The following is a 15061-nucleotide window of genomic DNA, read 5'->3' on the forward strand; positions in this document are numbered from 1 at the left end:
TTACACAGTAATCTTAAATTTACAACGGCTTCAGTGTTTACTCCGGCTAGTTTCCTTAAAGCCTGTACTTTTAATTCTGCACCTGGTTCGGTAAGTGCAGGCTGCGTTTAAACGTTAACACAAGCAGCCTTTGCTACGCTTTCCAACTAAGACACAGTGTTGCCCTTTAGAATACTGAGTTGAGGACTAATAAGAAAAATACCATAGCAGTCAGAAAGTAAATAAAAACCAGAATATCAGCCCTTAGTAGTGAGAAAGTAGCTACCCTATCAGCTGTTTTTTCATATACATGTCCGTTTGATAAAAAATACAATTCGGGAGCTAAGCTATCCGATAGACTTAGTCCAGCTATTTAAAACTTAGTATCTCAAAAAAAAAATCATAGTGAACAGATGATCTGGTTTAAAAGGTAATAATTGTATTTTTCCAGATACAAGAATCACCTATACCTATCGAGCTTCCAAAGTAGTTACAAAATCCAAACACTAATTATACCTTCTTGGACGTAATGGTGTTTTCCAACTACCTCAATATTTAACGCCCGTCTCACGAGAACCCGTCTTCCCATCGACACAGTGTCCCGTGTGTCGCTCCAAGAGTAAGCTGTGAATTATCAATGAGAATGTAAATGCAAGCTGAATTCATGAACCACCTCCCCCCCTCACCTCAATTTGCTCCGTTTTTTATAAAAGCCTGAATTATTAAAGTAGTACAAGTAGTCTCTTAAGTTATTGTTACCGTCTTAGGCGTAAGTTCGCTTAGAAATTTAGAAAGGGTCCTTCTTAGGGTTTTGGTTTAAAGTTATTTATAAAGCTTTGTAGAGTGTGTTAGGCTGGCGGCCTTTACTTTAGCGCTAAGTGTCGTGATTTAGTAAATAAAATAAGTAAGTTGTATAAATAATTATGTGGTGCAATGTTCATTATTTTTGGGCCTCATATATTTTGGTTCTCTGTTTTACAGCTTATCAAGCTCGGAACACATATCGGTTAACAATAAATCGATTCAAAATATCCATATTAAAATAATTAAACATGTTTCAATTTTATGGCATCTCAACGACATCTAGTATTAGCAAAACTGTCTTCAAAAAACAAATAATTCTCTAGTATCTTATATACAAAAGAAAGCTTACTGTCACTGTATATTTCTTGACATATTTTATTCCTAAAATCCAAGTCCTTAGGGCTTACACGTGAATCTCGTCTCAAACGACGAAAAAGAGAAACGTACTTTAAATCTAGGTTCACGGTATTATACTTGAATTACGTTATGCGAGAACAAACTTGGTGACATGTTATATTAAATTACATATTTTTGTGAGAATAATTTCGTATTATTCTATATATCATCATCTATACAAAATTGTGACCACGTAAGAATTTTAGGGTCACGTTCATGGTAATGCAGGTTGCATGCTAACTGTATGCCAAATTTTGTCAAAATCTGAAGTGTTTGCGTTAAAGAATCACTAATATTATGCGTTGTCCTAAATGCAATCTATAGCTCTACTTATTTTTATACATTTTGGCTACAGTTTTGGATACTGAGACACAAATTCAAACATTACTAACTAGATAATGATTTTCACAAAGTTAGCCACCAAAACCAAGTAGCAATATTGCGACCAAAACAGCTCAGAAATGTTTTTTTTTTCAAAAATTTCCTCCCAAAAAAAGCGTCAAAAATCTTCCAAAAAGCTCCCCACTATAACCGCGGTGCGATATTTCGTAAAATCTCTCTAAAGGAAGCACTTTAAGTTGGTAGCATCGTATATTTAATTCACGACCGGCTGAAGTACGTTCCCATAAAAATCTTGCTTGATGCTGTGCAGATGAGACGCCACAGGGCCGCACTCGCAATCATTTTAATTGTATTCCCTTGTTTTATGGCGAATCTGCGTTACTATAATGGCTTTGTGATTTCTGAGACCCGTGTTTCTATCGATCCAGTTTTATTAGGGTGGAATGTGATTTAGAGGCGTTAGTCGTAATTCGAGTTTATTTGGTTAATTTGATTTTGTATTTTATTTGTTATTTTGGGGGATTTAGTTTATTTTATATGCTTGAGTTGTTGTTGCACTTTAGCAGTTTTACCATCTAGGTTGACCAACAAAAGCAAAATAGCACGTCAATATTTTGAAAGCCACGATAGCCAAGTAAAATCCATAGACATGTGAAACTAAGCAAGAAAAATTAACAAACTATCGATTGCCTATACTTTAGAAAATAATAATGCACTTATTACTAATATTTTGCCCGCACGTACAAAATTGAACTTATGATAAAAATGCAGTCTATTAATGATAAAAATCACTAAACACAAATGCAGTCTAACATTTTTCTAAAGGTTTTCATACCTAGCTACATCCCTGTACCCGGTCCAAGATCCGTATATCCGGGATTTACGGTTATCGCTTACCCGGATGCGTTCAATCACAACCGGGGAACTTAATGCTTAACGCGTCTGTAGCGATCTCATACGTTTTTACTACTCAATTATTTATGTATTTTATTTTTATTGATCTAGCTAAACGTGATTTGAAAATATGTACCGGCGGATATGTGGACGGGGGATTTGTACGAAAGATTTTTCGAAATATCGAATTTTCGTTTTGGTTTCCATGCTAGGTGGAAAATATCGGTAGTATAGTCAGAGTTGCATGCAAATCACACAAATCATCACAAGCCTAGCTTTTCCTCCAACTACGTATTCTGCTTCCAAACTCACTTGATGCAGCTGACTACCAGTATCTAATATTATCATGTAGGTTAGTCACCTTCTTAGTTTTACAAAACATTTCGTCTCTGTTACAAAAACAGCAAACTTGATACAATGGCCAGTGCTAACTGGCCAAAACGTCAAACAAATCGGGGTATATAAATCAAAGAAACGAGTTACTTCTATGTCATGTATTAATTAATCAACCATGGAACGCAAAAACTGCAGTAATTATCTCAAGAAAGAGACCCTTTTATCACTAAAAACCTCAAGAAAGACTTTCTTATCAAAAAAAGTCTTTACTTCAACAACAAAAAAGTACCACATTCAACATCTCAATATAAAAATCTGTGAACGTAACAGTAGCTATTACTAGTTTATTTACCATAACGGGCCAAGTACGATATAAACCTAAATGTTTCAGCCAAACGACTTTGATGAAATACTCGCAGGGCTGATAAAAGAATTAGTTGTGTGATTGTGTCTGTTTATACTCTGCGACAGTTATTTGTATGTTTGTAGATTCAGGAGCACAAAATAAAAAATATATGTGTATCCGGAAAGTTATTTTTAAATAGGTGACGAATAGAGGTTTACTTCATATAGATATTTATAAATGAAATGAAATGTGTATAATAAGAAGGTTGACTTTTATAAAAATACTAACTGACCCGGTAAACGTTGTTTTGCGATGTAAATTTAAAAAAGTAGTGTCACTTAGGGGTATGAAAGATGGCCGATTCTCAGACCTGCTTAATATGCTCACAAAATTTCATGAGAATCGGTCATTCGTCAGCACATAGTTCAATGGCGTCTTTTCCGATAACGATAATAAGTAGATAAAAACAACTAACTTTAAAAATCTTAGTATACCAAGTATTCTATGAATTTCAAAGCCCAAACACCCTGTTCAATATCAAAAGTAAGGTGGCTTTAATCTATGACAACGAGTCACGTAAAACAACGTCGCACATATTACGTATTTTCCTAACATCACGATTGTCAATCTTCATCAATTTCAAGATTGTAAACTATTAATTCGCCGTCACTGATATTTCAGTCAAAACATTATTATCTGTGGAAAGTCCACGTCTCTGTACTATTTAGGTACTATTCAGATACACGTGGAACATTTGTATTGACTGCATAAGATAATAGGAAAAACGAATGACGCATTGAATCGTACTGAATGGCTTGAAATCGTATTCAGAGTTAAGTACCTAAGCCACGTTTCTATTTGGAAAAATAAAGGATCTTATATGTGTCGAGAAAGATGTACTTACTTGTCACACTTTTATATTATATACCGTAACAAAAATTGCCCTACAATTATACTTTTTTCAGTGATACGATAGTTTTAAGTACGTGAAACTTAGTTAACGTATAAACCAACGCAGACTTGTTGTATATCTGTTATATCGACAGAAGTCATCGACATATTTACGCACACGACATCTCTATAGACATCCGACGAGCAAACTCAACGCTCAATCGATCGCACCCCTCCCATTATCACCGCGCCAATAAATTGAAAACCTCATTTCAGTCATAAATCAATCCGAACTTCATCGGGCGAATCAATAATTCATAGGCGATCGTATTTTGAATTCATTCAGTCTCCCTCAAGCTTCAGAAACAATTAAGAGGCTGTATAAGAGGTGGTAAGAGGCGGTAAGGCCTCACCCTACGGTAATATTGAGCGGTAATTACCGCTTGCGAAGATTTTACGCACTCTAGGACCCGCGTGTTACGGCTTGTAATAAGTTCGCGTAATGTGGAATGTTTCGCCCTGAATGGGGTGTTGCCTTTGCCTGTAACTTTTTAATTTTTTGGTAAAAGTTTGCGTGGGTTTTAAATTGTGAGATGATGGGCCATGTTTTTTTTTTAAGAATTTGTATTTGGTGTGTTTGGTTTTTCATTATTTATTACGTTACCTATTTGATAACTATACCCTTTAATGATAACTTTACTTTAGTAAGGACGTCTTCATTCAAAGAAATAAGTTTGTTTTGCGACCTAACTAATCTGTGTTTTTTAAATGATTAATATAATGATTCTACTATAGTAATATGTAGTATCTATCGCCATACTATGTATAACAAAACAATTTACATCTATTCCACAACTCAGTACAGCAACACCCCTAAATAACGTAATCACGCAATCAAAAGCAAAACTCAACGCAACAATTCAAACGGAAAATTTATTCACAAAACGTATAGGTTGTAGAAAAGGGGCCAAAACATCACAATTTGCGAGCGGCTCAAAGGAAACATCTTTCTACAAAAATCTGTAGAAGCGAAGTATCGCAAAGATGGAGAAACTAACGAGGTAGTCTCGCGGCGGCCGCTCTGATTTCCAATTCAAAGGAAAATTGCGATGGGTGTGGGTTGTTGGTTGAATGGGGTTGTGGGGGGGGTTTTCCCCCTCCCGTTGCTACGCGACGTGGGGAGGAGCCGCTGAAATCACGGCCCAATGGCACGACGGATATAAATTGCTCCGGCGTCGCGACACTCGCGATGGAAAGAGATGGGTGATGTTCTCGCTCGCTCTAATGAAGTCGCCGGTGTTCGAATAGTCCCTTGATTGACGGTCTAGCGGCCCTTTTTCGGTGCTAGGAGTTAGGTATCGATACTGAGCCGTGATTTGTTGTAATTGTGGCGTGTGCCAGTGTGCGTTTTCCTGTTTGTGGTGTATAAGCGGGACTATATGCTGATTACTGTTTATTATGTAGTTATATCAATTTATATGTTGCGTATTGTTGTGTAATATGTTTTATATAATATTTCGATAATTAGAAACATTAACAAGTTGATTTGTATGTTTTGGATGTAAATTCAAAGTTATTTAAAAAATTAAACAGTCTATATTTAAACACCATCTAATATGAAAAATGTACTAAGTGCCACTATCTTTAAATTTCAACACAAATCAGTCATAATAAAAAATAACAAATCAAAATTTCTTACTCAAATAAACATTTATACCTTAATAACTTTTTTCAACTAGCAACACTAAAAGTGTGAATGACAGCATTATCCGGTTTATGTAAGTTACGGTAAATCCGGGTGTAACCGCCTCACTCTCGCTTAACGAGAGGGTTAAACGATCTCCCGGATATAGGTACCGGTTAAATTACTTATGTTACCACTTTTCATATTATGTGTATTTATATTATTACTTGTATGAAACTGTACTAAAATAAAAAACAGCAGAAACCAAAAGTAATTGTAGATTCGAATACTCAGTAGATCTAATTATAGGTAACCAAATTTCACTTTGTATGAAGAGATAAACTTTATATCCAATGCGCACATATGTTCCCTGTGGGAATCGAACCTACGACTTCCCGACACACTGGCACCACCTTAAACACTGCGCCATGGTAGCCCTTAAAACTTACTTTGGATTGAATATCAAAGTTAAAATAAAATACGATTTAAAACTGAAATGATATCTATCTAGCATACATCTAACCTAGGGTTTGAACCCCAACCCAATTAATAGTAAGCAATCTACACATTCATGCTATACATACCTTTATATGACAGTAGATCTACAAGCTTTACTTGTCGCTCAGCTAGATGTTCTCTCACTCGACCTCTTATATCCTAGAAAAAAAACAAAATTATAAGTAAGCAACACCGCGAAAAAATACTCATCTTTATCTTCTTTTAACAAGTTCTTTTTAAATATGTTATAAAAAAGATACTTACTAAAGATATTATCCACTTTTATTTTACATCCATAAAAAGGCAACGCCGCGCGAAAATACTAGTCTATTTCTTTTAATAAGTAGAGCGAAGAAGGCATTTGATCTAACAAAAGAGATAGAACACAATAGGTTTATTAAATTCTTGCTGCGTAGGAATCACGCTACACATAAACTTTAATATCACTACAATACTACAAAAAGGTTTAGGATGAGTCTGGAATTAAAAAAAAAGACTTGTTTCGTTCTAACTAACTATTACACGCGACTACGTCCGCTTAGACTATAATAATTTTAAGGCATACGTCATATTATAGACAAAATCAAGACCAAAACCTCCTGTATAATTCTTAAGCCTGTGATATTTTGATACAAACATTCAACGTGTAGCTATAACACTGCTAAGTTTCGTCAAGATGTGTCCAGTAGACTCATACATGCTCATACCATCAAAATTAAACAACACGAATATTATATCTAAAGGCCAAAATCTGTCTGTTACGCTTTTAGTCCTAAACCGCTGAACAAATTATCATGAGCATGGAGAGAATCAAAGTACCGAGACGAGCCTATAAGTTATATGTAGCTATATTAAACCGTTGAACCGTTTATTACGAATTTTATTTAGTATGGCAGCCCCGGGATTAAATAAAGTCTAAAAACTTTAACAAAAAACCACCCATTTTATAACAAATTCAATCGAAATCTCGAAAAAAATCCCAAAACTATTACACCAGTATTACACAAGAGATCCCACCATATAGAGATATGAAGCATCCAGTCTGAATGTACGCCTATAAATCCTGAGGCAGGCACGTGTCGAATCCGTAATGCGGAACCCGCACTGATTACGGACCGTTTGGGATACGTACTACATTGATATTTTATACTTACCTAGTATTTTGAGAGAGAAACGCTTGAAAATTGAGTAGAGAAGTATTAGAAGGACTTTATAGACTGCCTCTGGCACTGTCGTTAGTGTAAGCAACTACTGACCATGAGGTGCTGGGTTCGGTTCCCAGGTTGGATAAAGTGCTATTGTGTTATGGGTACAAGACGCTATAGTTTAAAAGCGTTAAAAAGCTCTTGGTTTTTTTCATATTGATGTAATGTTATTCTCAATTTTAGTTTGGAGTTTGGTAATGGGGCTGGTAAATGGCAATAGGCTCGCTCCATATTACTCGGGGTTAACATTGTTAATGGCGTAACGTAGGTGTATTTTTATACACCTCTGCCCACAGTTTTGGGTGTAACACGCCTGTTATAATGCATACAAACAAACAACGTACAACGTACGTTATGTAGCTACAATCTAACAACAAAGTCTTCAAAGAAACCTCAAAAAACTTGCTTAAAAAATAGCTCAGAGCTACGAAATCAAGTCGCATACAGATTGCCAGTTCCTGCCTCGTCTTAAATCTAAGAGATTGGCTGAAACACTGTAATCTTTCAATTACAACTACCTGTTGTGTGATTACGTCCAATCATTGCAAACACACTGTTTCAGACGTCTTGACTCATATAAGATTGCAAAAGACCATTTACTTACATACTACGTTTTTTTTAACTCAGTAAAAATTTAAATCTTGCTTTAGTTAGAATTGCTTAAAGGTTATATACTAGCGGACGCCCGCGACTTCGTCCGCGTGGTGGTATTTTCCATTCTTCAAAACAAATTGTAGCTTATATGTGGCCTAGACTTTATAGCTATAAAACTAAAAGCTAACGTATTTTATACTCCTCTGCTTATGCCTTTGAGTGTAACAGGCGTGATATTATGTTTGTATGAGAATTTCTCTTCTATCTTGCGGACTTTTACATACAAACGAACGATGGTTATAGACCGGACCTTTCTAAAAGTATATCTACATAATATTATATACTAACATTCAAAGAGAAATCTCTATAAACGAAAACGTGAGAATTGTAGAGAGGTACTTACAAATCTGAGGACCATTACTCAACGATTTAGATACGTCGGTCCTTTTCCACCGCATTCAAATTAAGCCAAGATAAAACGAGACAACAATACAAGCCTACTTTTGAATACAAAATCGATTAGTAAATAAGCTCACTGAAATAATTTTGCTTATATACTCACTATTAAAGACAGTAGATGTTTGTCAACTCAACTAATTCTTACTTAAAAACCAGACATTTAATAAAAATATACCAAAAGCTACATCATAGAAAAGTTACTTAATAAGGTACCTATGTCGTAACAATAAACAAGGTATTTAAAACCCTATTTAAACAGTGTTACAGTCCATATTAGCATGTAGAACTTATCACAGTCTTATGTGCTAGTCAAACAGTAATCCAATGTGAGGCACGAGAGGAATCCGTAATGAGGCAGATGCCGCACAGATTACTACATACATATTCATATTAAATGTATGCTCTAAATGTATGCTAGTTCATTTATATAACTAGAAGTGACGTGGTTTCGTATGACAAGATGTATGGATGTGAAAGACGCAAAAGAAGTTTGTACGAATTTGTAGCATGTATTCTTTGTTCTCTGCCTACACACATGGGAAATAGACGTGATTTTATGTATGTAACAGAAACTTTTGCTATATAAGGCAATTGAGTACAGTGTATAATATTTTAAATTCTTGTCAGTAATTATTATAATAAGTGCCGGTCTTTCTACCTCCTAAGCTTTTACAGCTAAACTAGTAAACCGTATTTTATGAAAATTTGGATACAGATAGTTAAAGACTTGGGTTCAGCATATGCAACTTTTCGATTTTATATAGTCAGACATTTCTTGACGAACCTCATCAATGTGATTTTAATAAATAAAGTACTCAATACATTTTAAGCCACTTGTACAATTTTTTATCCTAAACCTTATTTAGTTGGGTTTCAACGCTACCTACATTATTGTGTCGTTAAGTAAAATATAAGGCTGTGAAAACGCACAGATTCCACGAACATTACTGGAGCCGCTAGTAAACTGAGATATCTTTCAATAGGGTTGCCAAAAAGATCTTACAAAACATTGAAACATAAATGTTTATCATCTTTTACATTAAGTAACTTGTGCATATAATGTGAGTATTGATAACAGCTCAAAAGAATCAATAACTAATAAAACGACAGTCAAATAATATTTCAAAGTAAAAAAATAAGCCCTTCGTACTTCCGCGGCTATACCTTCCGAACTAGCAGCAGTATCACAACATTTTTTTCGTCTACTAACGACAGTTTTAATACATATTTTTTCATCCAGATGTATCTTTGGGATTAGTACCTACCTATTCTGTATCACTTTTCAACGGAACTTAAAATTACAATAATTTAACCAGTGTCAATAATTGCAGAAATACAATAACGCGAGTCAGATACAACACAATGTAGGGCAACATCCGTACATCCGTATATCCGCACATCCTCACATCCGCACATCCGTACAGATAATACAGTAGCTCTATCAATCGTATATGTAATACGGACAGAGGGAAAACTGCGAACAGATTCCGTAAAGGTTTATTAACACGGACGCGTTAGGGGTGCCACGAATCAATTGCTTATGTACTATCGCGAAGTAATTTTAGAATCTGAAATGTTATTGATATGATAAATGGTAAGAAGTAATTTTACCGGAAACATTAGTTGAGTAATAACATTGCTATTTAAGCAATACATATAACAAACTCATTAGACAATTTGCAGGCACAGTTAAAAATGTTATCTTGAAAAGGGACTCCTAAAGTAGCTGTATTATGTATTTGTATTATTTTATTTTTGTATCAAAATTAGTTTTTATCAAAAAACTTAAACCATTCATATAATATTTTAAGTGTATTATGAGTCGAGCCTTAGAACAAGTTTCGTTTATACACTTTCCTACGATTACAAAGATAAATTATCTTGTGTTGACAACCCTGTGGTCTCCGGGTCGCGCGTCACAGCGGATCGATAGCGCGATGTGGCGCGGATTACGTCCACAGCTCGAACCATTTCTCCATTACCTACTTTTATTTCATCAATACTGTTAATTGGAAATTATAGATTAATACTAAATAACGTGGAAGTAAACTAAAATTCATTAATTATAATAGAGAGTTAAAACTGTATTTGTATTTATCTATAAAGTCACATTGATTGAGCATACAAAGTGAATAAAAATTATGCGAGTGGTCGTCTGTTTTCAGTGGAACATTAAATAAATTTATGTAAAAAGCTCTACCACAAGGACATCACAATATACACGAAATTTTTTTGGTACTTCTAGTTAGTGTTCCGTGGCTTAAGTAAGCGCCCGTTGCATCCACGTTTAAGTATAAATCGACACTGCCAATACTTATGAATATAACTGATCCTTTTTTAAACGACCATTAGCAATCCTTATTTGAGTCGCACATATTAAAAACCTCTTTCTTTATCAACAGGCGAGAAACCCCACAAATGCCAAGTCTGCGGTAAAGCCTTCAGCCAAAGCTCCAACCTCATCACGCATTCGCGCAAGCACACTGGGTTCAAACCCTTTGCTTGTGAGCTGTGTGGTCGCGCATTCCAACGGAAAGTAGACTTGAGGCGGCATAAGGAGACCCAGCATGCGGATATAAGGACCCCTCAGCCGCATATGCAGCCGCATACCGATGTGCATGCTATGCATCCTACTGATATGCATGCGGTCGCTGAGCATAGAATAGGTGAGTTACTTTTAAAGACAATGTAGTGCATTTTTATGAACATTTTGAAAGAATATCGAGGATAGTGAGTTAATATGCTATTATGATTAGTTATAAGTATTTTACAAAATACGTTCCTAACTTTTTACAATTTTCTGATGTTGTGGACGACTGAACATGAGATTTAAAAGTACTTTAGGACCTCTTAAGACCTACTTAAGAACCTTTAGAATCTTAGCTTTTTTAAAACATTAAGCCAAAATCTAGAGTCGTAGTATAATCGTAAAAATCGAACAGAATGCAAACACACGAAACAACTGCTAAAACACGTAGGTCAATAAGGTTACCATTACTAATGCTATCTCTCTTTGTTATAGATCTCCGTCCCGCTCACCCAGACCTTCGCCAGCACCCAGACTTCAGGGCGCACATGAGCACCGCTGTCCCCCCCCTACAGCCTCTACCATCCTGAACCGCGACCGCCTTCGCGCCAGCAACCTGGCGTTAAGGCTCTACACCAAAGAACAAGCGATGTGGTACCAAACTAACATAGGTAGCTAAACAGTTACATTACGATTGTCTAAATTTAAAGCACGTGCTTTAAAAATTTGGTACTTTAAAAAATTGAAACATTTTAAAGCACTTTTTACATTGTAATTTCGTGTTTTTGACCCAATATTGAAAATGTTACTTTCCTAGTTCTTATTTTGACGCAGCTGATACAATTAAAATTTATTCCTCATAGTTTAAGACCACATCGCTAAATCAAACTAATAAAATAAGTACACGAATAACATAGAATATTGTTACCAAAAATATAAAGAGCATTACCACCAAAGATCGTTGTAAAAAAAGGCAGGTATACACTGGCAGACGCAGCAGCCTTATAATGCCTAAAGTAGCGGACACACAGCTATCCCGTGTAATGTTAGATGTGAACCCAAAAAGCTCTGAGCTGATTATAACTATGAATTTAGATTATAAATATAATGTAAACGCTTTGTATTTGTGAGTTTTTGATCTCATGATAAAGCACGAAATCGTTGACTACGCTTTATTCGTTTGTGTTGCTTGAAATAATTTAATGACTTTCAGAAATAATTAATAAAGAAAAATATATCAAAAGTTCAACACAAACGTTTATTTTGTTAAGTAATCCAAAGAGCACAATTTATTTTGACAAATTTTAGGCATATAAAGTCAGAGAATATTTTATGGACTGATGGAATCATTCCAAAGTTACTTTACCAATTTACTTTTAATTATTTTTAAGAAATGACTTTATTCCAATTTCGATTATTCCAAAGCCATTCCGTGCTATTTACCAAAAAAGACAAAACACCCTGCTAATGAATATTATTTACATTCCAATTTTAGTTTGGAAAAATTACGACTAATTTTATGGCAACTTCAATAGATATAAAATATCATTATTCCAAAGTGTCATTCCAAACGATTGTTTGATGACTTTATACATATTTATACTAAAGTCTTAATAACGATTAGATTTTAATTATAGTAGAAAAATACTCGCATATCAATATCATATTCATATTATTATAATTTTTAATTAAATGAAATCGAATTATGTAAAATATCTAGCTGATTTAGAGTAAGTATTTAGAATAAAGTGTACAAAAAAATGTTGTCTATTTTTATGGCTGTAATCTTATGTAATGCACTAAGTATGTAACTTTCACTGTATTTCGAAATATTTTTAGTTTAAAATAACGCTACTCTGTATAACACGTCATTGTATTAGAATATTTTATTGACTTTGGCACTCAGGAAATTCCAACGCTTTTATAATAGAATACAAACTAAGATCTTGTTTTCCTAAATGCTAAATGGCCACAAAATTGACTCAGAATGCCAAAATCGAATAAAACATTTGTAAAATTATACCGTCTAGGAATAAATTATACCAAATATCCCATTTCATGTGTCAATGTTTTCCAAAGATTTTTTAGAAAATATTGTATAAAGTAAAATTCATATTAGTTGTTCTGTAACTTACATTTTAAATTTATACTTCACCTGTATTTTTAAACATTTTAATATATTATTCGAGTATTGTTTTGTATTTTAAATTGAGCATCACAAATAATCATAATTAAATTTTTAATTGTTACGAAGTCACTCACAAAAATGTTATTTTCCTGTTTAAATTAATAATTGTAAATAAAAAATTCGAAATGTATTTTAAACTTTCTCGTCGAGATTTTTAAAATTGTATGTTATTGTATTGTAAACCTTTGTAAATATTGTATAAACATTTTAAAATTAATTATTATGTTAACGTACCCAAAGAAAATTGTGCAATCCTAAGGTCGTAATTACGAGTTATTAATGTAAGCAACTGTCACTTCAATAAAATATGATGATGTATAAAAATGTTGGTCTTTTATTCTTTCTTTAAACCTAACCAGTAGCTCGATTCTCTATAACTACTATCGACTACCGACAACCGACTTGTCATCGAGAAATTTTGTATAAAAATCTGATCAGCGCCTCTGACGGGGGTCGTAGGAACTGTTTAGCAGAACATTCTAAATGTCAAACTCTCGATACTCGACAGTACAGTTTATACAGAATTGCGCAACAGTTTACTTCAGAGTGTAAGTATAATAATAATATATACCTGTTTAATATACTAGTAAACTATTATTTCAAAATAATGTCAGAATAACGCGGGAGTAACTTCTATGTATATATAGATTCTATGAATCACGCTATGAACTTTCATAGCATTTCAGTCTTGAACGAAAAAAGTAGTTTATTTTTATATAGCTGCGAGATTTACACAGACCTTTAATAATAAAATTTGACGCCTACTACAGAACTGAGAGCAACTTGCGTAAGTTCGTCTTCGTATAGTCAAATCACTTTAGACAACAAACCTACAAAATTTTTATTGAGGGGCCCAAAATAAGCCATAATAATTATTTTAATTATTCTAATAATTTTTATGATAAAAATGGCACTTAGTTATGCCAGAATATTGCTTTGAATTCATAACTATATTTCTAGGTAATAGGTTCACACACGTAAATTTTAGACTGGTAAAAACTAGTATTATAAAAAAAAATGTTTACCGTACCATAACTTTTCATATAGTTTGCATTCTATTTAGTTCAATTTACCGAAAATTTATAATATAGATTTTTAAAATCATTACAGCTAAGTTAACAAAATAACAGGTTCCACCGAGATTTGAACTCGGATCGCTGGATTCAAAGTCCAGAGTGCTAACCATTACACCATGGAACCGATAGAAAAACAGCTCGTAAATTATATTGGCCTTACAACTTGGCCAACTTTTCACAAACATTTGATCAAATGTTTGTACAAAATCACATTTTAATTTCGGTTCAATAGAATCATTAAGTAGTACATCGTTAAGTTAATATGATAACAATTACAAAAACCGTGATTACAGTAAACTTATCTATCGCTGAAAATAAATAAAATTGACAAAATTATTTGATTTAGGTGAAATATTTAGCCCTATGATTTTCAAAGACACAGTTTGTGAATTTACGACCAGTTCGAAAAGTAAGGTTAGAGAGAGGTAGGCAATAAACAAATTATCATTACTTCATAACCATGAAAAAGTGCGCGTCTTGTTATAAAACATCATTGATAGTTTCAAGGACCTATTTTCATTGAAATAGGAAGTTAAAGTATTAATAACTCCTCTCACACAGTTAAGACTTGTAAGATAAGTTCAGATCGTCTCGTAATTTGCTTTTTTAACCTTCGTATGTTAGCAAACGTCACCGCTTTACAACTCACTCATACTATAAACAATGGAGAATGTTACTAGGTATGCCAAATCGCTTTAAATTTTGACTCAGTAAAGCCTGTACACGTACATGCAAACTAGTTTTTGTTTTAGTCAAAAATACCAAGTAGTTTTGATTTTACAAGCATTCAAAGTTTCGAAAAATATCGAGTCCCGCTAACAGCGTGACGTCATAATATTACA

General features: G+C 33.9%; 1 protein-coding gene and 1 non-coding gene across 2 annotated transcripts in view; one reads left to right on the top strand and one right to left on the bottom strand.

The window, feature by feature from the left end:
- Nucleotides 1–13431, top strand: part of sens-2 (zinc finger transcription factor senseless-2) — a 66049-nt gene extending 52618 nt beyond the window's left edge. The window contains exons 5-6 of the mRNA XM_076135831.1: nt 10831–11094; nt 11451–13431. Of these exons, the coding sequence (XP_075991946.1) occupies nt 10831–11094; nt 11451–11545 (359 nt within the window). The 3' untranslated portion in view covers nt 11546–13431. The remainder of the gene's footprint in view (nt 1–10830; nt 11095–11450) is intronic.
- An 840-nt stretch (nt 13432–14271) lies between these two features.
- Nucleotides 14272–14343, bottom strand: TRNAQ-UUG (transfer RNA glutamine (anticodon UUG)). Its single transcript has one exon. It is a non-coding gene; the product is annotated as a tRNA-Gln (tRNA).
- Between the last annotated feature and the right edge of the window lie 718 nt (nt 14344–15061).

Source organism: Anticarsia gemmatalis, chromosome 3 (genome assembly GCF_050436995.1).
Source record: "Anticarsia gemmatalis isolate Benzon Research Colony breed Stoneville strain chromosome 3, ilAntGemm2 primary, whole genome shotgun sequence".
Lineage (NCBI taxonomy): Eukaryota > Metazoa > Arthropoda > Insecta > Lepidoptera > Erebidae > Anticarsia > Anticarsia gemmatalis.